Source organism: Trachinotus anak, unplaced genomic scaffold, assembly GCF_046630095.1.
Source record: "Trachinotus anak isolate AG129_WGS33_773 ecotype Australia unplaced genomic scaffold, CSIRO_AGI_Tana_v1 ptg000011l, whole genome shotgun sequence".
Classification (NCBI taxonomy): domain Eukaryota; kingdom Metazoa; phylum Chordata; class Actinopteri; order Carangiformes; family Carangidae; genus Trachinotus; species Trachinotus anak.
In genome coordinates this window covers 24368596-24394996 of record NW_027273862.1, presented here as the reverse complement: position 1 = coordinate 24394996, position 26401 = coordinate 24368596, and the positions used below count along the sequence as shown (strand labels likewise).

The 26401-nt window shown below is 40.2% G+C and overlaps 1 protein-coding gene across 1 annotated transcript in view; it reads right to left on the bottom strand.

The window, feature by feature from the left end:
- Positions 1 to 26401, bottom strand: part of trip4 (thyroid hormone receptor interactor 4) — a 73419-nt gene that overhangs the window by 43571 nt on the left and 3447 nt on the right. The window contains exons 9-12 of the mRNA XM_071489198.1: positions 26085 to 26278; positions 25804 to 25928; positions 25511 to 25602; positions 1284 to 1386 (exon numbers count right to left, since the gene is read on the bottom strand). Coding sequence (XP_071345299.1) covers positions 1284 to 1386; positions 25511 to 25602; positions 25804 to 25928; positions 26085 to 26278 — 514 coding nt within the window. The remainder of the gene's footprint in view (positions 1 to 1283; positions 1387 to 25510; positions 25603 to 25803; positions 25929 to 26084; positions 26279 to 26401) is intronic.

Here is a 26401-nt window from a genome sequence, read left to right as displayed (position 1 = left end):
TATGTCATCAAAATAAAACCGGAGGAAAGGCTTACTTAAGTGTTTCTCTTTTTAGCGTTTGGGTGACATCAACAGTTTGTCTCTTTGGAGATTTGGAAATTTTAAATGGAAAAGAATCAGGCTGCAGGTACTGTAGAAATAAAAAGGCAAGTTCAACAAAGCTATACACTATTTACTTATCAACCAATTACAAGTAAGGTGCTGATTCATAAAACCACAAGTTACTGTCGGTTTAAATAATGTAGGTACAGATTTCCTTACAGCAGTCTGTGCTTACGACAGCAAACCTATAACACTGTGTCAGCATGTCTTATCAAGTTCAGGCCTGTGTTAATGACAGAATGAAAGACATAAACTATTTCAGACGACTTAAAAGTGAAAATGAAAACAAAGGTACAAGTGTACATGACTAGCCTGATTCTTTTTTTCTTTGCTTCAGATGTTGTGTAGCAGGAAAGTGCAACAGTTTGACAACTTCTAAAAACAGAGCTGAAGACTTTGACAGTATTTTCAGACACTCACTGAAACTGTCTTTACATCAGTGCTCAAACCTAACAAATTTTTCACGACGTGCTGACATCCAGTTGAACGCGCACTTCATTTCACTTGTCTGTTCAGGTCTGTGCTAAACCTCTAAAAGCTTCTTAACTGTTTCTCATTTTCACAAAACATGGAGGCAAAGCCATCATATCCATTTTAGTAAAATGAAAAAAGGACACAGCTCCTGCTACATTCTACCTTGAGCCTCTCAAGAAAAAAAAAAAAAAAAGCCTTCTCCATCGATCTGGAAAGATGTGAAAGAGGCACAGCTGCATAAACAATCCTCTCAAGTCTTTAGAGGGTTTTGAAATATTAACAAAAGAGCTTGCAGGTACATCATTTTGCAGCAGCAGCTATGGCAGCAGAGGGAAAACGTGTTTGAGTCCTATTATAAATCACACAATACAGCAACAACATTGCACATCCAGGCCCGGCTTGTCCCCCCGGCAACCTGACAGCAAAATCCTGTCTTTACAGATGGCTCTGAGAGAGAACCTGCACATGTGTATGTGGGAGGGTGCTTTGTACGTGTGTGTTTGTAATTCTGTTTTATTAATGATAATATAGTAATCAGGAACTGTAGGTAGCATTACCACTCTTTAACATGTCTATTTACATATGTGTGTGCATACAAACGCAGAGGGGGAAGCTGCCAGAAAATAAAGAAATAATAAAAATTCTTAGTCGGCTCAGGCTAATTTCATCCACTCCGTTTCCTCTTACATGAAAGAAGCAGGACTTACAGATCTTGTGCTTCCCTTTCATGGGGAATTTCACCAGCAGCTCCTGAGGGTTGGTGCAGATGAAGACGAATGGGGAGGCGGACTCCTCACAGGTATCAGGGAACTGCAGGGGTGGGGTGGGGGTGGGGTGAAGAAAAGAACAGTTTAGCATCATCTTACACAGAACTACCACGGCCATATTGTTCACAAAATATGTTCACAATGCCCCGCATCACAGTTATGAATCATTCAGTGAGTGTCTCTATTTGGACGCCTACATCAAGCTAACTGTCCTCCTTGCCTGATGTAACGCTACATGCCTGACAGCTACTGATAGTTATGAGCCTTGCTTGGATCTTATGCACTGTAATCGCACAACTAATGATGCAGCCGCTAATGAGAGCAGTTGCAACCACGTGAGAGCAGTGAAGATGAGACAAGATTTATTACAACCAGCTCCAAAAAATCAAAGACATCCAAAGACTTTTTCAGATGCAGTCTTATGCGCAGACACACTGTGAAAGACAATATTGCATGAAAATAACAAAATGATTAAAAACGACTGCACAATATTTACGTGCTCACTTGTTAATTACACACAGAATTTTTAAAATCATAATTTACTAAAAGCTTATTTCCAGGTCTACAGAATCGCATCACATTTAACCACATCCTTGACATATTTATGTGTACCACACAACATGCCATGCAACATTCCTGTGAAGGAGAGGTGTTTTACAGCACATAATTGACAGCAGCCTACAGCACAGAGAGGCCAAGAGACAAGAGAAAACCTCTCTCCCTGTGTTATTGATTGGTCTCTCAGGTGAGAGTCGGGAATTGACTGACACAGTGACAAAGGAGTCATCTTTCCCATCACTGGCAGCCAACGGCTCTCAGCTCATCCAATTTCCTCCGGCGCTATCAGATAGTGCCCATGATTGCATCTAGCCAGCCAGGAAGTGGCTCTTTTCATGACAGCATGCTTTTTCCTCCCCACCCCCACTCCGATACCCCCCTCTCTTATTCACAGCCTCCCTATCTCCCTCAAAGGAGCACTGAAGGTTGTGACAAATTTGGGGCTTTTAAAGGAAATCAACAGAGTAGGCAATCCATCTGTATGGCCCCTGACAAACTGGGGAAAGATGATAGAGATGTTTATTTCAGATTACAGTCCATGTCAACTTGAGCATGATACACCGGCGAGTGATAAAATACGTAAACACTCATAGTCATTAGACGTTGGTGGGGACCCTAAAAGAGCCCCTTGATTTCTTCTTACTACGACAAATGACACCATGACCCTAATTAAATTAGGTCTTCTAGTCAAGTACGCTGTCTCCTAGTTAGAAAACTCCCCTGACAGCCCTTTAGAAAAATGATCTGTGATTTAGTAGGGTTGAACAAGGTGAAGGTTGTGAGTATAAAAATGTGGTGTTCATGATACTCTATTTTTCTTACAGTCAACAATAACCAAAACCAACAATGGGTTTGTCCTTCAATTTCATCTGTGCTATTGCCTCTGTGGCTAAAGCCTGATGTAGCTTATTCCTCTGTGCCACAGAGCTCCACTGTTGTCCAACCATGATTAAAAACACTTCACTGTTAAACTGTTTTCCTTCATTTTCCTTCATTGCCACGAACACAGGCGCTGCAGTTTATTTTGAGTCAATCCCAAATACACCCATCCTGCTGCAGTTAATACTCACAAGCACCACAAATATGTATTAGGGTTGGTTTATGCTCTGTCAGAACTAGTTCTTACAACGTGTCGTTAAACCACATCAGGAATCTAGTGTTTATTGTTCTGAATGGCCACACTTGAAGTCGGCTGGCAGAGGCAGGGGGGAGAGCCAGTATTATTTAAATGTGGGTTTAATGGCACACATTTTCTGACAGTCTCTCCAGGAAGATAGAGTTGCACTCAGTTGTTCACATGAAAAATGCCCCAAATAGTTGTGTAACAAATAAAAAAAAAAAAAAGGGAGCTAGAGAGAGAGAAGTTCAAACCCAGCGTACCTTCTCACCTCTCACATCACGGTGTGAAGTGGTGGGGAATGTTGGATGTTTGGAAAGCTATCCAACTGTCCGACAAGCCATTCTGATGGGAGTATCCTGGCCCCAGCAGCCCCAGACCAATGCACTATAATGGCTCTTTCAGTAATGTTTGGTAAAACTACAGAGCCCTGCAGTTTTCGGAAATCACTGAGCCTTTTGTGTAGATAAAAATATATTTGTGTCCTATCTACAAAAGAACAGCACAGTATGAAAAAAGAAACACCTCATTTATTTCAGTACCGCCACAGCGATGAGGTGGTAGCGCACATTCCTGCGAGATTGACTGTTTAGATTGTGATTATTGCAACAAAAGATAAAATAATTACCACCGTGATAACTTTCCAGAGTTGTAAAATCCTTTCTCATCATTTTTAGCAAGCTCCCTCTGTTGCACTGATTTGGTGTCTGATAAACTTTCAAACACTTAACCTATTACTCAAACGCAAACTAACCAGGACCTGAAACCACCTGCCCCCATCCATGCAGACCCGTGTATTTTTTTTAACAGAGCTTCTGGTCTTCAATAGTATTTGTTGACCAGAAGGAAAATGTAGAAACAACTAGTCTTCAAGGACACCAGGCTCATATCAAAACATGAAAGGAACAGTTCTGAAAAAAATGGTTAGCAATCACATTTACAATGTCGACCCCAGTGTTTGCCCTTTCTAGTTTATATTGACGGAGAGCAGAGTGTGTCCCAGTAGCAATTAACACCCATTAGGTCAGAAAGAATAGATACCTTCTTTAAAGTAGCCAGAGGGGACATGAAATTCCACCTACAATGTAAAGATCGATCCTGTGAACTGTTAACACCATGCAGTGCTTCTCAAATGGCTTACTTAAGGTGAGCAACTTTCCAGAGTCTTCATTTAAATATACATTAGGAAGACACTTTAATGTAGAGTGGTTTAATTTGCACACAGTGATTACCTTTAAAGAACCATTAATCAGTGTCTTTTATTGCTAGATTTATATAAAATCAGATATAATTCTGTGGTTCAGCAGTGATTTGATTAGTTACAGAACTGGGTCTTGTGTGGACAGCAATGAGTTCATTTGCGACAGCAGTCTGGTGAAAATGGGTCAAATGTTGGTTAAACACATAAACATATTCCTGTGCTTTTGTTTAAGTGGTCTGTCTGCAGCCCCAGAGAAAACGCAAAAGGCACATTAATCATATTTTATGAACTTCAAATACTTTGTGAATATCCCTATTGTCTAAGAATAATCAAAAGGAGAAAACAAGAGGGAGGTATCACAGCTAAGAGCACAGACAGACGGAGGGATGTAAAATAAGTGATATAAGAGATTATTCAAAAGGAAGGAGGTAACACCAGGCACTTCTTGAAAAGACGAGTTCAGCCTTATTTCAGATCATTAACCAAAAAAAAAAAATCTCACGTTACACAAGATGGCTGTGTTGTCGGAGGTATTCAAGGAAACAAAATGGTGGTGGTCTTGCTAAAATCAGATGAAACGAGCATGGCTGCAGCCAGAGCTCGAGTGTGGTGTGTGAGACCCCGCCAGTTGCCTGCTCTTTCATCCTCCATTAGCTAATTAGCATTTAAAGCTGTTGAATGTGCTGCTTTGCCTCACTACCTCCCCCACCTAATTGTTTCCATTCCATGTTAATCAAAAGGGCATGAAACATTGTGGTTGTGTGACACGGAGGTTTGCGGAAGCCCTCTACATTCATCGGGAAGGATCTCATGTAGTCAGAGTGGACCTCCTTACAAACGCAATTAAAGCCGAGCCTGTTGAGATACACAGGTATTGAATTGTATAATTGTGATGTGGATTTATGTGAAAACTCTGAGTGACAGCGACTGTCACACCGAATTCAGTTAAGAGTGATCCAAGTTGTTAGTGTGACGGTTCCTTAATCTGGTGGTTCAGGGTTACAGCCCTAGGGCATTCTGGGGAGTGGGACTGAAGTGTTTAACATGGGAGAGATCTGAGGGTGTGTGTGTGTAGTGACTGTGACAGGTGCATGAAAATGTCTCAACGTGAGCTGAGCATCACTAGTCGGTTGCTCCAGGCGAGTTTACTCGCTGTTAGAAGTCAGACAATGGTGAGACAATGACCCTGCAGCTTCCACTGGTTCACAGACATCACCAACAACTGGCTCAGACTCAACACAACAGTGCACGTCTACCACATCATTAGGCTGCAAACTGTTTTCACAAAATAGACCCCACCCTGGCTAGAAAGCCAACTTGGGATAAATGTAATCATCAGTCATGTGTTTTAACATTTTCACATTCTTTTTAACTGCTGATCAAGTTATGTTTGCATAGTTCAGTCAACTAGTTAATTCACTTAAAGAAATACCTCATGATTGTGGGAAATGCACTTTCATGCAGAGCGTTAGATGATGTGCGATAGTAAAGCTGAAGATAGTTAGCTGTGTTTAACCAGTTCTTCTGGAAGCCAGTCTGTGCCTAAACCTTTTAAACTGAAGCATCTTTACATGTGCAGATTGGACGTAGTGCACTGCTTTGATAATACGTGCTGAAGCAGGATGAGTGGGAGTTAGGCAGCCAACGGGCTGTAAATATAGATTCAAAACATTTTACCAAGAGCCAGGCTGAATGGAAAACTACATACAAAATACTAAACAGCAAAATGAAGAGGTGAGAAATTTCATAGAGCTTCACAGCTTCTTCAGAGACTGCCAATTCAATAAACTGCCCACTATTTAATTTGCTGGGATCAAGCCAGAGGGGATTCAACAATAACCAACTGTAATAATATGAAATTCACAAGTTCATTGGAAAAAGTAAAAAGGGACGGCGGGGCACAGGTTCCTGGAAGGAAGCCCTTGGCTATGAAAAACAACAGTGGCTTAGAGGGCAGGGAGAGGGCACAGTGGCCTTACTGCTCTTACCACACACCCTTATAATAAAGTAACATGTACTGATACTTCAGATGAGCCTTTCATCAGCTTACCTTCCTCAACACATCATCTGCTTTTCTACTGTAGTATTCATTCTCGGTACAGCCCAAAGTGCCATGAGTTACGAGCAGCAGATTTGATGAAAACAACATCCATCTTAATAAAAGCAGCTAATACAGAGCCAAGATTTGACAGAAGAAACACAAACCTTTGAGTCCAAGCTTGTCAAGTGACAGCTCAACAAGCCAACACTGTTCCCTCTCCTCTCTCTACAATGTCTCTCTCTCCCTCTCTCTCTCTCTCTCTCTCTGGCTCCTTTCAGCTGCTGTCGGCAATTAAGGGCAGCAGAGACAAGTAATCTCCTTCTGGGCGACAGGGCCAGACCAGAACAGGCATGTGGAGTTGGGTGGGTTGGGGGTTGGGGGGGGGGGGGGCTGTGTGGCTGGCCCCAGCCTCAGTCTTAGCCAGGCCCTGCTTGGCTGCACTCAATCTCAGCCCAATAAAAAGCCCTTCATTGGCAGGGTGCAACTGAGCCAGACGGGCTGGGAGCATGTGGCTTTTAAAAATGAGGAGGGTGGAATAAGGGGGAGGGAGGCACAGAACGGAGGGAGAAGCAGAGGGGGAGAACTAGAGAGTAAAAATGAGGAATACGATTCAGTCAGAAAGACGGATAATAAGAGTATAAGGTGAGGGAGAAACACAGAGGCAGAGATTTTGATAGATAGGGAACTACACAAAGCCAACTGTGTCTTCCCGGAAAGGCCACTTTTGAAATACTGCTTAGCTACTTCTGTCAAGGCTGGTTTCACCCTGGGAATGGAGAAACAGATGGGTTGTCTCTGAGCTATGTGCTACATGTGGGAGGTGAAAGGGTGTTGTTGGGAACTGTATGCAACAGCAATCGTTCGCCAATCGTTCTTTCATCCATCGTGTTCACCAAACAACACAGGCCTGTTTCTGGCATTCATTAACCCTGCAACAAACGCAGCTGCCCTCAGGAAACTTGTTCTGTTTCTAGATTTTTGCAAGCACTAACCGTATTATTTGTTTTTCCATCGCTGCATGACACAGGAACAGCGCGCAACAGAGACGCATACTGTACATAAGTGACTGCACATACATGTATAATTTTTCACAATATTTTAATTCAAAACAGTGGTTTCAAAATGAAGTCCAGAAAATATCTTAAAAAATGTACCTAAACCACTATGTGAAAAACGATGTCAACGAATGTGTAAATAAACCAACTGTTTCCATGGGACAGAGTTTAAAACCCTTTTAGTGCAGATTGACTCTGAAGCTTAGTCTGTTCTTACAGTGGTTTAATTCTTTATTACCTTTACTGGTTAAATATTATTTTATTTCTCAGTGAAGACTCAAGTGATCACTTATTGAAGTACGAATGAATTCAAACTTTTTTCAAAATAAGTAAAACATGACCAAAATAGTCTAATCCACAATTTGTTCACTTAGATGCTTTTTACACCAAAATTAGCAGGTATAAGCAGGTTTTTTTTAAACACAGCTAAACCCATTAAAAAAGGTGATTTTGCCTGAGAGTACGCACAACTGCAGGGAGCAGCACGTGCAGTTACAGAGCACACATGCACGCTGTGCAGACTGGTGAAATGGATCTGTTGCATCTCATCCCCGGGTTGCTGCCTCTGTATGAGACACTTCAATTGGTGATTGTGCGTTTTTGGAACTTCCTAACTCTGTCTTCCCCGAGCACAGTGTAGCTGCGGTGTATCTGGTTGATCAGCACCAGGCTGGACAGGCGACAGGTCTGTTTACAGTGTACAGTACAGACGTCACAGCACGAAAGTGGGGTGAAAATTAGCCTGTTCACCCAGGTGTTGTGTTCACGTCACTGCTGATCGGAGCCAGAGCCGATAAATACCTGCGTTTACTTGTAGAGTCATTTGACCTGGGGGGTGAATGCTGTTTGAACCCTTTTCTATTACCTACAAAAGCCAGAGGTTAGCAGGTCTTTTTGCCAGTGTAAAAGGGGCTTTAGTTTCCTGGTAGGTCAGTTGGGCAGGCAATAGTTTAAGGTGATTTTAAAGAATTTTAAAAGTGCCCTCCACCGGCCAACAGTCTGTTGCACTAACTGACTGTAATGTGGCAGTTTCATTTTGTCCCATGTTCAGACAAAAGTTTGTATTTGGAATGAAAACTGACAGCTCCAGTCTATCCCATTACATATTCAGGTTGCAGGTAATGGGAAAGTCCTGACTGAAGACAGCTAATGTAGCCGATAATTAAATGACCAATTTGTGCACGTTATAAGTCTGTATTTGGGTCAACAACTGTAAAAGTTATACCACAAATTGCCAAATAGTGGGTGAGGCCTTCATGTGAGACTAGGCTATCGTTAAACAACCCCCTTTATTTCTAATTATCCTCATATTTTAACGGGAATCCTCCCTGTTTTCTGGTTTACTCTCATCTGCTGTTAATACAAACTTACTCCTCCATCTGCTTCACATTAAAAGCCTTCCAGCGGTTGAGGAGAAATAATCTTTTCACATCACATTTACTGTGAAATATGTGCAGGAGGCGTTGAGTTTCATTAAGAGCAGCTTGTCATCGTGGAAACGCAGCGAAGTAGCATTGATGATAATGAATGAAACGGAGAATCAGGACAACATTTCTGTTGAGAAGGGAGAAAGAGCAGCATCAGTAGTACAATAAGTCCATAGTGTGTCGCCCGACTGTGTCCTGATGGCAGTCATGGTGTAGAAATGTAAATGGGGAAGAACTCTCCTTGCCAGTCATGACAGTACATGAACCAGTCATTTTGTATTTTACTTGTCTATTTTATCTTTAGTTACAGCTCTTATTTATGAATTCACTCTAACCTAGTTTAAACAACACATCTGACTATTAAAATGCCTTCAGATTTTTCCACCATCAGTTTTAATGGTACAATATTCAGTAATACTATTGTTTTCCATGTATTAGGGGTGACCTGCCATTGCTAAGTCAAAACTGGACAAGGTAGCTGGTGGCTGTGTCAATATGTATTGAAATCCAGGTGGACCATTTTGTCTGTGGGCAGAACAGCTCGGGTGGATGGGAATATTTTGATTTTACTGGTTTATTCATGGTAACAAAGATACTCAATTGAAAGGTGTCAACAGTCCATGTAAACAGCTTAACACAAGCAGGATCTTTACAAGAGGATGGCAAACTGCCAATAACACCACGCATGTAAATGTAGCCAGTGGCCTCTTCTGTTGTCTTGTAGACTTCACTTGAACATTGGATTTTGTTTCTCAGCCAACTTTCCTGAAAAGCAAGGCCAAATCACCAGGAATGAATCTATCTTTTATTTAATCTATTTGAATTATTTTGTATTAAATGGCATATTTTTGCATTTGTAAAAATGATAATATAATATTTTGTATAATGGGATAAAGAAATGCAACAAAGTAATTTTGACCTGAGACCAAGTGATTAGTATTTTATATTAACAAATTATTATTATATTAATAACTACTCTCTGCCCAAGGCTCTAGTAGAGATGAACTGTTAACTATTCTGATAATCTATTAATTGTTAAAAGTCATTTTCTAGTAAAAATACCATTAACCACTGGCAAACTTTTTTTAGGTTACAGCTTTCAATTGTGCTTTTCTTTGTCTTATGTGATGGTAAAGTAAGAATCTGTGGTTTTTAGATTGTTAGTTGGACAATACATGGAAATTTAAGAATACACTTTGGACTTTAGTAAAGTGGATAAAAAAAAATATCTATTTTCTTATTCATTCTTTTTATATACATCCCTACCTTTAATACTAATGATGATCCAAGCACACAAAATAACCCACCTGCAATCTTTCTTTCTTTCTTTCTTTCTATCTATCTATCTATATCTCCTTTCAAAATGGGAAGTAATAGGTGCAAACATATGGACCCTCAGCTAGTATGGACTCAGGCTTTGGCTCGTACTGGTGCCATGTGACATCATTAACCCGAACCAATACTGAACCTGTCCATCTAAACAGGCAGCTATCGCGGCTCACTTTATTCCTCTCATTGAAGCTCAGGCACACCAGGTTGCACAGGCATGATTAAAAATTTAACAGACTCCTTCACCTACAGAATCAACTGGTGTCAAGTTGGAGAGTGAACATTAATTATCTAAGAGTGTGCAACACTGGCTTCTGAATTTTTACATTATTAATATCCTCAGCACAACGAGAGACATGTCTCATTATTAGAAGCTCAGCACCAGGGCCACGATTTTCCAATAACTGCCACCGTGTCAGTCTGCTCAGCTGCAAAGACACATTTCCTTCTCCTTAAAAATGCTCACTGTTTTAGTACGGCCGAAAGGTCAATTGACACATTCTTGCTGTAATAAAAAGCAAAATTCCACATTACAACATGTGTAAACTTGTCCAGTGAAGTAAATTACAATGGAAACATTTGTCTTCTTTAATCAAACCATCACTGTGACAGTGACATTTAACTATCCAGTGAGGCATCTAGGCAGGATTTACTAATATTGACTGTGATGCCTTAGTGTATTTGTCAGTTCAACTCTGCGTGTCAGCAACTGAGTCTTCATTATTGTCTTGATGTAAATGACTTCAAGCTGTCACCAGCCCACTATTAAAATCCCCTGGAAGACTCGGTAGTAAAAAGAATTAAAATGTAAAATGTTCTACTCCCCTGCCTCATAAACATACAATTCAGGTCTGCAAAAAAAAAAGAGTTGTTGAAGAGGAAGCCGTACATTAGCCTTTTAGCTAGCACTAGTGCTGACAGGTGTAGTGAAGTCATGTGTTTTTGCAGAGAGATTCACACAGACTTCCTCACTTAGCCCAGTTCCACTTTCCCAGCCATGTTTATGACTTCACCTCCTGCGGAGGCCCTTGGGCAAGAAGAAAACAAGACTGCCTGACTACAGTCAAAGCTTTTTAGACTCAACAAGCTAACTGCTGGAACTTTCCAAGGAAAAGACTTCTCTCTCATACTCACAGTTAAGCTTCTGTTTGACGAATGCAGGACTCTTGCAAAATAAGAACAGATTTCTAATGTGCAGCAGAAAACCTGACAATTTCTATAACACTGAGACGGTGAGAAAATATCATAAAAAGTGTGTGGTAAGAAGTGGCTCTGAAGCTACAACTCCCAAACATGAAGAAATAAGTGCATGTTATTATTATATTTGAGCTGAAGTTTCAACTTCAAGACAACTGCACTGCATTTACAGAAAATCACAGGCAAACCCCGCTTCTTACTGGTTCCCTTTATAGCACTTACACACACATACACACTCACACACAAAGCTAGAACCCCTGGAGACAATTACCATGTCTGCTTTCAAACCCTGACTTCAAAGAACAATCCAGGGTATCTAAGGCATTAAAACTTCTTATTTTCCACCACAATCTCCTTTTATCGGTGCCACAAATCCAGCTCCCCTTAACACAGGTGGTGTCAGCAAAAAGGCTCGTATTTAAAGTAAGGTAACAAACCTCTTCACAGTGGGCATTTGATTTCATAATGTGGAAATTGAGAAGGACCGGGAAGTTTATGAACATGTCTGTCTCTTAAGGTGAATATTTGCTTTGATATTCTGACGCTTGGGGTACAGCCCTCCCATCTGTGTTCACTCAGCCTCTGTGGGAAGTAACTGTCTCTTCCCTCCTTCTCTCGAGGCTGGCAGTGAGCAGGGTTTGAGAGAGGAGCACAGAAGGAAGGCTGTCCCCTGATTCTTATCAAAGGCAAGTTTTAGGTTTCTCTAAGCCCACGGGTTAGTACTTCGGCTTACAATAGATAAGGTGATCCTACTGATATGTTCCAAAGGGAGAAAACAGTGAACCATTAAACAGAAGGTGTTGAAGAAGAGCACTTCACAAGTCCGTCTCAATTTATACTTTTACAGTTTTTGCAAAGGAGCCAATATATTTTTTGGCTTCAGACGCAACTTGAAGATTACATGGATTTTCCTTGCACTGAATAGACCCAACACTCTTTAGTTACTGCTGCTATACCCATCAGGCTTTGTGTTTTCGAATGACACAGCACACACTATGTAGTTTACAATGATACGGTGGCAGAATTACTACTGGAAATTCTCAGCAATGACAATAAAAATGGTCTCTGCTAATTTCATCAGCTGTAGCTAGCTAATCAAGCTAACTTAAGCTCTGTGAGTTGGTTGAAATCGCCGTTGCTGAATTACTTTTTAATGCTTTCTGCTGACTTGAAAATCTTGTAGACCTGGTCTGGTAGATCTTAACCGTGATAAAATATTTAACGGCTGAGGCTGAAGCTGCATGTCATCGTTATGATCCAGCTGATGATCCATGTAGAAGACAGGAAAATAAAGACACAGCACTGGTTTTGCATTGCAGTGTCATCTTGGTATTATATGTATGATGAGGAAGATTATTAGATTATTATTATCATTCTGACCTGGTTTGGCTGCTTAGCTTCAAAAACCTGTTAGTACCTTCAAACAGTATGTTTTCACTTTAAACATTAGAAAATGCTTTTTGGATGAAGACTCACCAATATTTGATAACGGCTGAAGTTGTTGTGTAAACGTCCCCAAATTCAATTAAGAGTACAACAGACTCTGCAACATTACCCCAAACTCTGCAACTGTAGCATCTGTAACTGGCTTCCACACAGTAGGGAAATACTACGCAGCGGATGTGATTGTCATGAATGTTTTTATGAGGTGTAACCAGTACCCTCCCTCCGAACTTGTCAAATGCCTAGTATCTCTCTGACTACAGCCCTGTTCACACTGCTGCTGCATGTGTAGAAATCCAAAGCTGGTGATAATTTCTAAGATATAACTGGACAGTTGCTTTAGAGGGTACCAACACCGGTTATAACTTATACATCAAATATCTAAAAGCATTCCTTCTCCAGCAAGAGGGGTAAAAATGGTCTCGCAAGACCTGTATAAATATTTTCTGCCCATGGTTCTGGTTATGTTGCAACTACATAAAAAGGTGTTTTCTCCATACACCAACTTCTTAGATCATCTTAATCTCACATTACATAACATTTTCCTACAATAAAGAGATGGAAATGTGCTTAAATATTACACTTTTGTATTATTCAACTTTCTGTTTCGTGCTTAATAGCTTCTTACAAGGTTTATTTGACCTTGCGGTCAGGGGAGAGGATGCCTCTGTTCCTTCTGGGCAATTCCAATATTATTACAGTGACATCTGGACTTTAAATGACTCGCTCACAGAAAAAGTGCTTCATTTAAAAAGAAGTGCTCTTCCACGGTATGACCAAGGATACAGTTCACTGGATGCAGCTATGTTTTTTTAAACACCCAGCACAGGCAACGTACAATTTAAAGATATATGAAGAGGCAGCATGATTAAAGTAACTATGCTGAATCTTATTCTTGCTGCACTGACCACCAGAAATTTGAGAGGCGAGAAAATGCTGCTGCATGTTAATCAATATTCTACTTCACACACTGAGCCTGCAAAAGCATTTGATGGCATTTTTGCACAGTGGACCATGGTCAAATAGAAAAAAAAAAGAAAGCTTGTACCATGTAGCAAAGGCGGCAGAATGAAGTTGTGTTGTAGCTGGCAGTGAGGGGAATATGACTGCAATGCGCATTTTAATGATGACTGAATGATGATTTTAATAATTCAGTCACATTTTCTATTAAATGTACATATATGTTTTTGAATTTAGATGCATGTTTATAATTCATATTATATCTGGATAATTTAGACCAACAGCATGTTGAATGCAATACGACCTTCACAGCTGAGAGAGCAGTGTTAAAAGCCTCGTGAGGTGGATAAAGGTGGACTACAGCACATTTTGCTGCTTTGTTAGGAAAGTGTTGGCTCATAAAATGTATCTTAATTATTGTTCATTTATCTGTAAAAGATTAGAAAACACGTCACTTGGCTTTTGTTTTTAAAATGATTAGCTGTATCAGAGGAGAGCAACAAATCTCACATGCTGAAACGTTGCTGCTTCACATTAACACATGTCAGACATTATTTTCCATCAGCTGTGATTTTGTCCACCAATTAAATGGAGCCACTTGGAACAATATTACATTTTTACTTGTTATGTAAAGTGACTGATGGTGTGGATGGAGAAGAAGCAAAACAATCCTTGATTAGGTTTGAGAGTCTCAATGTGACATTGGGGAATGGTATGTGCATTTTTGTTTGGATTTGACTCAGTAAAGAGTGAGAAGCTTTTTAAATAATCCACTCTGAGGTTAGAGAGCGTCTCTGTGGATACTCAGACCAAACGGTCAGACATTTTTTGTAGTTTCACCTCAACACCCTTCAGCTCTAAAGATGAAAGCTGAGCCAAAAGAGCTGAGCATGAAGGCAAAGATATTCCAGCAAGATATCACTGCACAAAGGAAACGCATATCATATTTGACGTAAATTCTGCTTGATCACTCTCTCTCTCTCTCTCACTCTCTCTCTCACACACACACACACACACACGTATCTGGTGGTATATGGGGCAGACTGTTATCTCCCTGCCTCCTACAGCACATATCACTGGAGCCTCATTGAAAATAATGATCACACTCTTGTCATTTAAACAGACAGCAGCTCCTATCAAGCCACAGCTCCCTGTGTTGTGAAATTAAGACATTTACTGAGTGAGACTAACAGATCTCATGCACCAAAAGGCAAACAGCAGCATTCAGCTGAACTACGTGTCATTTAATGGACAAAGATACTAAACCCAACATACAGTATAAGACCACATTTGGCACAAATACTGAGCCAAAAGCAATTAGATTTACTTTACTTTTACATGATTATAACACACTAAACAATGGGATACAATGCACAACGTTTTGGATTCTCAAAATGACACATTAGTAATAACAAACTTTAATTTAGTTAAGGACGGTGAATCAATCTGGTTCTCTCTGCCTGTGTTTGTTATTCCTTTCCAAGTCAGGCAGATCCAGCGAACTGTCTCTAAAGGCACTGGCAATGTTCAAAAAACACACACTTGATGCTTGTGGCAACAGCTGGCAGCACCTGGATGGTATCTTGGCAAAACAGCTTGTGGACACAACCTTTCAACAGATCCCATTAATGTATTCGCAAGACAGAGGAATGGAATAACTTGCTGCCAGACTCATGAATTTCTGCTTTTTTCTGTTCTCCTGCTGGTTATATGAAACAGACAGGCTTGTGTATGTGAATATGAGTTATTCCCCTATCAGTATTAAATTACCTGACCATTGAGCTGCTCATTGATCAGCCAGAAACTATCCAAGATTTTAAAAGCTGAACAGATGTGGTTGCTTAACTTAAGACAGGATGCAATCAATTTCATTTAATGTGAGTGTGACTCAAACTTTGAAAATAACTGTTGGCAAAGATTTTACAGAATCTGTTATGTGGGAGTATTTCATAAAAAAGTGTTTCAAATAAGAATACAAATGGTAAATGGTCCAGAATCAGGCAAATGGAATTACATCAATGATCAATATTGACCTAATAAACCTTACTGGACCATACCTATTGAATAAATATCAGGAGTGAATATGCTGTCAAATTATACACAGTAAAGATTAAAGAGGCAAACGATTAACTTCTTCATTCTAGGTTTGATTTTGTTGGTCATTTTCGGTTTTCCTGTCTTTTTTCCAGTGGTTATATACACTGGGAAAAAGTCAGACTCGCTGGCTTGATGTGCAAGTGGAAGCTAAATGTTTTTTTAGTTTGCTGCACACAAAGAGAGAAAGATTAATGGCCCTGGAAGCATGGACAGCCTCCCTCGCCTCCCCCTCTTTCTCCATACTTTCCTCCTCTCTGATGTCGCTAGCAGGAAGTTGCTGAGCAGACATGTCACCCAGCAGAGTACAATTGAGTTTGTAATCTCTGACCCTGCAGTGGCAGAGAGTCTCTCGCTCTCTGTCTTTCTGGTTCTCCCTCTCCAAGAGAGATACTTTAGTTATACTGCTGCTGGGTCAGGGCTTGGCTGGATAAAGATCTCTTCTCAGATGAAAACACACAGGCATGTGTGTGACATAAAGCAATTGCATAGGCATGCCTGGGGAATGTTGGCAAAAACACACAAAATCAGCTTGGCATGATGACTGAAGTAATGCCTGCTCTCACATTTGGATGGGAACAGGCATAAAGAACAGTGATTAAATTGAGAGCATTTCCTGCTGCTGATAAAATCATAGCAGGGATACACGGTCACCCACTGGTTCTGAGCAAAGTACTTACTGACTACAACACACAACCTTCATTTATTTCCTCATTCCAAAACAGAAAACTGGCGCAGACACCGGCCTCATGAGGAGCCATTTTGGGGCATCAACAACAAACACCAGATGTGGAGATGGGAGATAAATGTCAAACATATTGATTCTATGCTTCATTAAAGCTTATTGTGGGAGGGTTAGAGTTTGCCTGTGGCAAGGCACTAAATAGATCAACATTAAAATCTACAGAGGTCTTGTTTTATGCAAACATTGTTTAACACAGTCAGGGCCATTATTTCAAAGACAGCACAAACTGAGAACCAGAGGACTGGTCCATAAAATTAAAACAAAAAGGACGTTCCAGTTACATGTTCTGTCGGCAGAGACATACTGACAGAACTTCATACATACCTAACAATAGCTAATCAAACTTTAACCACAAATTCATAGGCTTTTAATGTTTGGACTAGAAAGATTCAAAGACTCTGTAAAGTCCATTGATTTAATCAAACTAATTCTCTTTACTACCCTCCCTCAGTACATTTGGTATCATTCGGGAAGTACCATTTATTTCTTCCCTATATGTTATATCTACCATTTAAATTAGCTAGCAGTCTCAAGAAACAACTATTACAGCTTGTGTAAAATGACATCAGCAAGGAAACTCATTGCACAGCTAACTAGGAATGTGAATGAGGACTAAGACATGAAAATAAATACTTTTTTTTCCTTTTAAATCACTTTAATATATAATTGTGGGGCAGGCTACATCCACACGACTACATTTTAGTTTTAATACACATAACTTTTTTGTGTTTTCCCCTGCTGCCCTCCCAATCGCAGAGTTCAGTGCCTAAAACTGAGACTTTTGGAAACGCTACTGGACCTGTTTTAGTTTGGAAACTGATGTAGACACCCACGCTTGCTCCCTGATTGGGTCCTATCAGCCTCGACTGCCAGTGGTGAAAGTGACATGAATAACAAATTACAAGGGTTACTGACCTTGTTGTCTTTGCTAGCAGCTGTTTTAAGCTGCAACTGCCTTTGCTGTTCCTTGTTCATAGTATTTTGTGCAACTAATCAACTGCAGAGTAGACAATCTGTTTCCTGTTTACACCAGCTTGCACACGCCCAGTGTATGAAAATGCTTTTTTATTAAATACATTTGGACCAGTTACATGTTTACGCCAATTTTAACCACATGACAGATAATAATTGGTGATTACATTCCAATATAATTAACCCTGCTGAATTATGAGGAATACAGACTCTGTCCCAATGATTAAAAAACAATTAGTTTTTTTTTAGTAAGAAAATAAAACTTTTACATTAAATTGTCCTTTTCAGTTCAGCCAGTTACAAAGAAAGAACTGGTTGCCTCTGAGGGTTTGTCATTCCTATTCTGTTACAGTCAATAAGATTAGTCAACACTAACATTATGACCACCCTGCAGGCTTTTCTGTTTATGTGCTAAAGGACTGCACTGGAATAATGACTAAATAATGACTATGATTTAAGCAACATTTTTCCAGTTCAGAAAAGACACACACACAAAAAAAGGCTCAGAAATAAATCACAAGTTGAAGAGGTCTAGTTTAGAAGAGCAATAAAAAATTAGATCATTTTCAAAGAGAAAAGAAGAATTTGAACCTGTTTAGCATTCAGTCTGACACTTCATACAGCTTGGCATTTAGTTACCTCCCTTTGATTCTGACTTATTTTCATCAACACTGCTGTCTTTCACACCATCAAAGGAAGCTGTCTGCAATGTCTCTCATGTTGCCTTTACCGTTGTTCCAAGTTCCTGTGATCAGCATTCAGAGAGAAGGAACAACTCCTATTAAATGCGAAGATTAAAATGGAGGAGAGGTGGAGATAATAAAGGGGGCTTAACAGTCAGTTTCCCTGGCAGCAGATACTGTGTGACAGTCAATGAAGTGGTCCGAGGACAGCACTGAAATTCTAAACAGTGCAGCAGGCCATTTGAAGTCTGGCAGATGGTTCTATGTATTTTTCATGCTGTTGAAAACCTGTGACTGAGGTTTGGTTGGTTGTCATCCAGTGCCTGGGGACCCTGGGCTGAAAGCATTCTACACACCACTGCAGAATCACATGATGTCTGACCTCTCTGCCATGGCAAACTGCCCAGCAAGGAAAAGGGAGGAAGGGGAGGAATGTGAGTGTGTTAGTGTGTGTGACTGGGGTTGTGCAGAAAGAGATGGAGAGGGAGAGGGAGGGAGAGAGAGAAAGAGAGAGAGAGAGAGAGAGAGAGAGAGAGAGAGAGCAAGAGAGATAGATGAGCAATTACGTGTAAGTGTCCACGACCACATACAACTTCACAGCCCTGACCTGTAAAGCATGCTGTTAAGAGAGAAAGTGTGGAAAATATGAAGATGGAACGATGGAGGGGGAGGGGTGCAGGAAGAGAGGGGAGCAGCCACTGCTCAGGATTCACACAATGTTACAGAAAAAGAGGGGGAAGAAAAAATAGCATGGCTTGACTTCCCTTCCTTTGGAATGCATCCAATGTATCCTGTGAGACAGAGTGTGTACGTATGTGTGTGTGTGTGTGTGTGTGTGTGTGTGTGTGTGTGTGTGTGTGGGGCATGCTGGCAGGAAGGCTTTCAGCATATAAATATCACATTACCACACAAGGAAACGCAGGCATCAGTCCGGGCTTCCAACCGGCCTAACAAGCACAGGAGCTCCACTCTGGAGGTCAAAGGGAGAGCTTGCACAAATGGAATTCCTCAGAAACCAGCACTTCTTTTAACAGATAAGTGGCTTGGCTTGCAGCTGTGTGATGTGGTGTAAGCCTATGGCTTCAGTTATCTAACATGTTGGCGTTCATACATCTACTGAGCTGCAGTCTATATATTCTGTGCAAGAATGGAAATAAATATACAGTTTAAAAAATGGTCTTCAAACTAATGAAAACAACTTAAAGGCTTGTTTTATTAACTGGATGTTGAAAACAAAACAAAAAAATACAGTACAGACACTGAGATAACAGAAGACAGATACAGAGCAACACTCACTACTGATTTGAATGGAAATATGGTTCTCCGTTTGTTTTTGAAAAGGAAACACTCTATTCAAGCTACACAAAGATGGTGTTAATAGAGTGGTGTTTCAGCTCAGTCTAAAGCTTTTAAGAGAGAGAGAGAGAGAGAGAGAGAGAGAGAGAGAGAGAGAGAGAGAGAGAGAGAGAGAGAGAGAGAGAGAGAGAGAGAGAGAGAGAGAGAGAGAGAGAGAGAGAGAGAGAGAGAGAACTGAACAAATATCTCCTCAGCTGTTTCAAACTGGTGTTCCTCAGGGGTCAAGTCCAGGCCCACAACATACATATATACACAGTGGGGTCCAAAAGGTCTCAGATTCTGGACCCCACTGTATGTTAATCAGGAATCTATTTTATGTTCTAATGCAGATAATGTATGTTGATATCTATGTCTTTTTAAGACCTTTTTAAGACCATTATGAATGCAACTAAAGATCTATTTTGCATACTGGCAAAAAAAGTATGAAGGATATGAAGGACATTTTCGCTGGTTCACACAACTTCAAAGGGCTTGAGCTAGGGAAAGGGTAAGGTAGGGCTGCACGATAAAATTATAATAATTACTGCTGATATAATTTTCCTTAATAGAAATATAACAGATGGGCTAAAGGTACCGTTTTCAAGCCAGATCTCATTGAACTTGAATTTACCCATATTAGATTAAATGAAACATTCATAGAAATGATTTTAATTTATTACTTCTAAAAGTCGCCATTTCTTTGCAGTTTGCATTAGTGGTAATTGGTTCCATGTTGGTTTCATTTGACATTTTGTTACAGTGTGATCAATACTAAATTTTACCAAATGCACATTTAAAAGCAAGACTGAAGTAAATTCAATTTTCTAAAAGTAACATCAATCTCATAATCCAATTAATTTTTAAGACTTGGAAAATTGTATTATGACATTTCAAGGCCTAAATGGACCTGTAGAAACCCTGAAATATATGCATTTGATACTGTTTCAAACTACTATACATATATGCAGATGACATAGTTTTTTATAGGTGAATGCCAAAAGATGACCGTTAACATTACAAATATAAAACTTGGATTCTAGCATTTCATTTCATTTCATTCATTACTGAAGCATCCTACATGTGTCATTTTTTATTTTTATTATTTATTTTATATTTTGATTTGATAATTCTTCTTTTCAGCAAAGCAACTGTTTTGTTGCACTCAAAAAAAGGCAATGTCTGAATTGGTTTTAACTGCTATTTCAGTTCTATTCCTGTCATTGGTTTTTACGTCTGGAACTTTTCACAGCAGACGTTTTGACTTGTCATAGCAAGAAAAGCACAGGTGTTACTAATAACTGCTTTTCTCAAGTGTCCCTTTAAGCCATGACAGTGCGACAGCGATCCAGCATACACAACACCAGAAACTGAAGCAGCTAAATGGAATTCATCATTATTTATACATGTGGTTTTTCTATTATGACATGTCAAAATGTCCTCTGGTCTGTTGCAAATGTCTTTTTCCATTTTCATTCTGTGAAATAAAACTTAATTGGTGTTCATTTAGCTTATGAGCAGACTGTGACTTAATGACTAAGGAGAAATGTGAAACTTGATTCCACACCACTTGGAAACCACTGCCATAAACCATCCACTAAAAGCCATGTCTCAAATATGTGTCTGTCATATATATATATATATATATATATATACAGTATGTGCCAGGGGACCTGCTGCATGTCAGCCTTCAACAGACCCCAGGTTAATAAAATATGCTTATCTGTGAAACATGAGATACCACAGACGATAATACTGTTCAAAAACCTCAGTGAATGATGAAACTTCCAGAGTGTATTACAATGTCAACATTTCATCATCAGGAAATTCATAGGCCTCTTTGATTAGATAATGTATGTACAGATCACATACACACAAACAAAGCTCACTTTGCCATTCTGCCCTCGTAGTCATTTCATATAAATCAATACGGCACTGAACAGTCACTGGTTTTGCTCTTGGCATGCCTGTCAAATAGATTAGACCTCGGTGACTTATATTCACTGAGACATGTAGCTTTGCAGCTGGTTATATGGTCTTTGGAACAGAGTAAGAAATCAGACCCTTATTAAGAGGGTGGATTGATCCAATCAATTCTTTCACAGCAGGAGGAAGTTGATGGTGCGATTGGAGCTCTGTATGGGGTGTGATGTGGCTTTGCCTGTGCTGTTAACCAGTATGAAGACTGAGAATGGGTCTGTGCATGTCTACATAAATGCTGAATTCAAAACACAGCATTGATGTTTGACTTGATTTTGTGCACGTTTTGAAGATTTTGCACAGTGTCACTTGCAAGTGTGAAGTAAACCAATTGCAGCGTATTGACCACCCATATATCTGCTTAGTTGGGCTGGAACTGTCTGCTGATCCTTTTTAATTATCTCACTTTGCCTCTTGAAGCAAAAACATTCCAGTTTTCAATCTGTAATGTACCTATATCCTTCCTAACACCCCCCCTGCCCTCTGCAGTAGGCAGGTCAAGCTTACATCTCCACCCATTGCTGAGTGAGCACTGGGGGGTAGGGTTGGAGAGAGACCGCACAGATCATAATGGCTGGCCAATTATCAGTAGTAAGTGGGGGGAGCGGGTGCAGGTGGTTGGTGGGTCTGGAAGAGTAAGAGATTATGGGGAGAATGGATCAATACACCAGTCAGTTTCTAATGAGGGAAAGAATTGGTCCAAGTCAAGCAGATGGAAATCCTGCCCTGCCTGGGGTGGTCTCCCTGCACTGCCTGTCAGCAGGGTATCAGGTTTTGGTGCTGCTTTGTACAACAGCACTCCAACAGGGGAATGAGTGCAATCACACTGGATCAGCGATATTCAAGTATTTACAGCATTTACGGCTTTTTTTTTTCTTCGTTCATAGTGTTTCTCACATGCTCTGCTGATCTACCCACATTCCACTTTCTCTAAATATTTCATACATCACTAGGGACAGATTTAGAAGAGCCTGAAGAATAATGGCTGTCTGTCCTTCACCACCCCCCCTTTAACCACCCACAGCTGCCAGCACAGGACAGTAAATCCTACGCCTCACCCACTCGCCCAGCCCAGCAGCTCAGCTGTGTGCTACTATGCACTAGCACAACATACACTCCTCTACTTAAATGAAAGGAAGGGAGCTTAAACTGCTAAATGCTAAACGGCTAATAGTCTCTGCTTTTCTCTAAAATGGTGGAATAAGCACCAACCAACTGTTCAGCAGCAACATTAGGTCTTTGGTACTGTTGTTGTTCTCTGCTTGCTTCACTATTTTCTACATCTGCCTTTCTTCCTTTTTTCTGAGGGGCCTTGTGTGGGGTGGGGGTGTTATTTATGGCTGCTCTGTGCAAGTGGACACACACACACACACACACACACACACACACACACACACACACACCCTTTCACAGGATGAAAGGGCAGTCACACTGCCTGCAAACATGATTTTACAGCCCTGGGTGGAATGAGTGGTGGAGGAGACAATGAGGACAGGGTACAAAAGGGGAAAACCCTTAAATTTACAGGTCCCAGCAGTCAGAATGCAAACCATGTAGCAGCACACATTTTTAAAGTGGAATTTTTTTAATGCAAAATACAGAGCTCCCCAGAAATAAGACAAGTGTCTTTATGCAAAGAGATACATATACTGAAATGTGTGAGCAGGGATGCATAGAAACACAAGTACTACATCCTAAAATGGGATCATTGCTTTTTCTACGTCCCTGTTGTTTTTTTTAAATGGAAGAGAGAACTGTGCAATTTCCAAATGTGATCTGTTTCAGTATCTCATCAAAGATAGCATATGAGCGTGTCTGTACATGTGTATCAGGGCTTGTAGTTTTGCAGGGTTAGGGCATGTTTGTACAATGTGTAGTGCTTTACTCATTTCCCCAGTTGTAGACTTTGCTGTGTGTGTGTGTGTGTGTGTGTGTGTGTGTGTTTGTGTGACATGACAACTACACGGTAGGGAATGTATATGTTTATGCACAACATAAAAATAATGAGAAGTAAGTGCCATCTTATCTACTGAGGGTTTGTATTTGTTTAGAGATCTGCCTCTGACTGACGTGGGAAAAGCACAGTAGACGTTTTCAATAATAACTAAGGCATTTGTAGTTCATCTCAACCCTATTATTCAAAATGTAAATGCCTAGAAATTAAACATGTTCATAGCTGAGCTATTATTCTTAAAGCCTGACATTACTTGTGTTGCAATTAAGGCTACAACTTATATTTCTTCTTATCAGTTAATTTGCAGTCTTATGATTAATGGGTAAAATTGTTTCTCGTATAAAATGTCAGAAAATGCCCATCAAAATTTCCTAGAGCCCCAAATGACATCTTAAAATATTATTTTTTTTTGTGTTAAAGAAATCAGACTACAATGACTAACTATCATAATATCTGGTGATTAATTTTCTGGAGACTGACCAATCAACTAATTGACTACTTGTTTCAGCTCTTATAATAATAAACATACAGTAAAAGGATGGGACCATTGGACTTCAGACAGAGGAGTCTTTCCCAAAGCCAGAAGCAAAACTGCCAAGACAAGGACGGCAAAGTAATTAAGCTTAAATGTGTTCCACTGACAGCGGATGGGAGAAGTCTGCAGACACATGATGACTTAATGTGGAGTGGGGTGTATTTTCCAGTTTTTCCTTAGTAAAACTGCAATTAATTAAAGTAATCTGGGTGTAAAAGCTCAAGTAAACAGTTTATGAGAAGAAAAAGGCAGCACTGACCATGCTGCCAATGGAGCAGCTCCACGCTTAGCCACATCAGACACTCAGACTCAAACCAGAATCCTCATAACACTATGGTTAAGGGTGGATTTTGTTCATGGAAGACATAAACTGAAGATCATAGAAAGCTGCAGTACACGCTGCTGCTCTGCTCATAATCAGAGGGTTCTTTTTTCTGTTCACGTCTTCTATAGCTGTAAGACAAAATTAACCATTTTTGCTATGATGGTAAAAGGCTGATGCCAATGTAATGTGTGTATATGTTAGCATTCAGTTTGGTGGAAGCTAACTGGTGTAATAACAAGGGCTCTGATGTGTGTTTCATTGGTTTTTCCTGTGGTGAATACTGCCTCTAGTGGGAAACACTGTGAGCTGGCAGGGAGCTGCTGGTGAAAAGGTACAGTCTGACCTCTGCTGGTAAGTGATGGTACTGCATTTTTTTTTTTTTCAAATGACCCAACATGCATGGTCAGCTGAGTGAAGTACAGTATCTCCTTGTGCAAAGAAACAGGAAGTAAAAGTGTAAGACAAAATTGTTGTCCAGTTGTCAAAAAGTTGTCCAGATTTTAATCTCCTCTAAGCTTACATAAATCAGCAATTTAGAATGAGTGACTCTATCTGGAGAAATTGTTACAAACATTGTGAGACTGTGTTTTTTTTTGTCCCACACTGTGTGGTCTTGGATAATATGAGCCTCTGGATGTCTATAAAATCACAATGCACTATACAATAATACTATTATTCCAATTACATGAGACAAAATCTGGTATTCACTTCTGTATATCCCAGCTGGTTTTTTTGTTGTGCACTACGAGCTGAAATTACACTTCAACATACTGGCCATGGGCAGAAGGATGGAAAAAAAACAAGAGGAGGAGGAGAAGGGGAAATATAAGAGTCCCAGCAGTCAACATAAAACAGTAACAGTCTACCACGTCGGCAAAATAACACAATTTTGCCTGTTTTCTCGAAACCACTGATATTTGATTCACAAAGCAGCCAACACAAAATAGAATCCTCCAAAGCACATGTTTAAAAAAAAGTAATTACAATGCATCACAGAGGTTTTTGTATGGAATCAAATTGTCTTTCTGTCCATCAAACACTGTAGTTGTATTTCCATTATGTTTTTTAATCATTTGCTAAGGCGCCTCGGCCTGATTCCAGACCTGAAATGCCACCCACATCCCTGATTTGATCAGTGAAGTAATGTGATTTAAAAAAAAATAAAATCTAGTACTAGTGTTAAACTCATAATTCTGGTGAGGTATAATGTCTTACTGACCTGTTCTCTGAACTGCTCCTGAGATAGACAGTCAGTCATGTTGACACAGCCCAACAGGCAGCCAGTGGGGTAGTCCTTAGGAAACCTGGGCTCTGCACAGAAAACAAGAGTAATCAAATATCCACCAACAAAATAAAACAAACAAAAAAAAAAAAACAAAAAACGACAGGCACCATATTAGATTTTGTGGCTGTGGTTTGTGTGCTTCAATTAAAGCAGCTAGAAACAAATCATTTGTAGTATCCACAGTCTTCACAATCTTTTTACTGATTTGCTCTGCACAGTATGTGTACCTCTCTTATAGATGTGGCGGTACATGGCTTCCACCTCAGCAATCTCCTGAGGGGTGGGCTTCTTGGCTGCAGCAGCAATCCAAAGACGACCTCGGTGTGATGAGTACCATGTTCGCCCCTCTACCCTACAACACACACACACACACACACACACACACACACACACACACACACACACACACACACACACACACACACACAAAATGCAATGTCAAGTCTATACAAGAGTTTTAAGCTGTGTCTTTTTAATTAAGTATAGTTCTGTGATTGTGTTTACTCACCTCTTGATGCCTTTGACCAGCAGTGAGGCCCATGGTTGGTGCATGCTGAGGCACCAGCCTCCGTCAGACATCTCCTGCAGCTCTTTGTCTTGAAGGCGCAGCCTGTTACGTTCTTCTCCTCCCTTGTCCTCTGCCAAACTCTTTCGCTGCTCTGTGTTTCTCTTGTAGTTTTCACTGCCACCAACATTCACAAACTGCAAAGGGTTTTCATTGTCACCATTATCATGAATAGAATCTGTATCAACACCATCTGCACAATTTTCATTAAGGAGAAAAAGTATTATACAACTGTCAAACTGTGTAATTTCAACCCATTT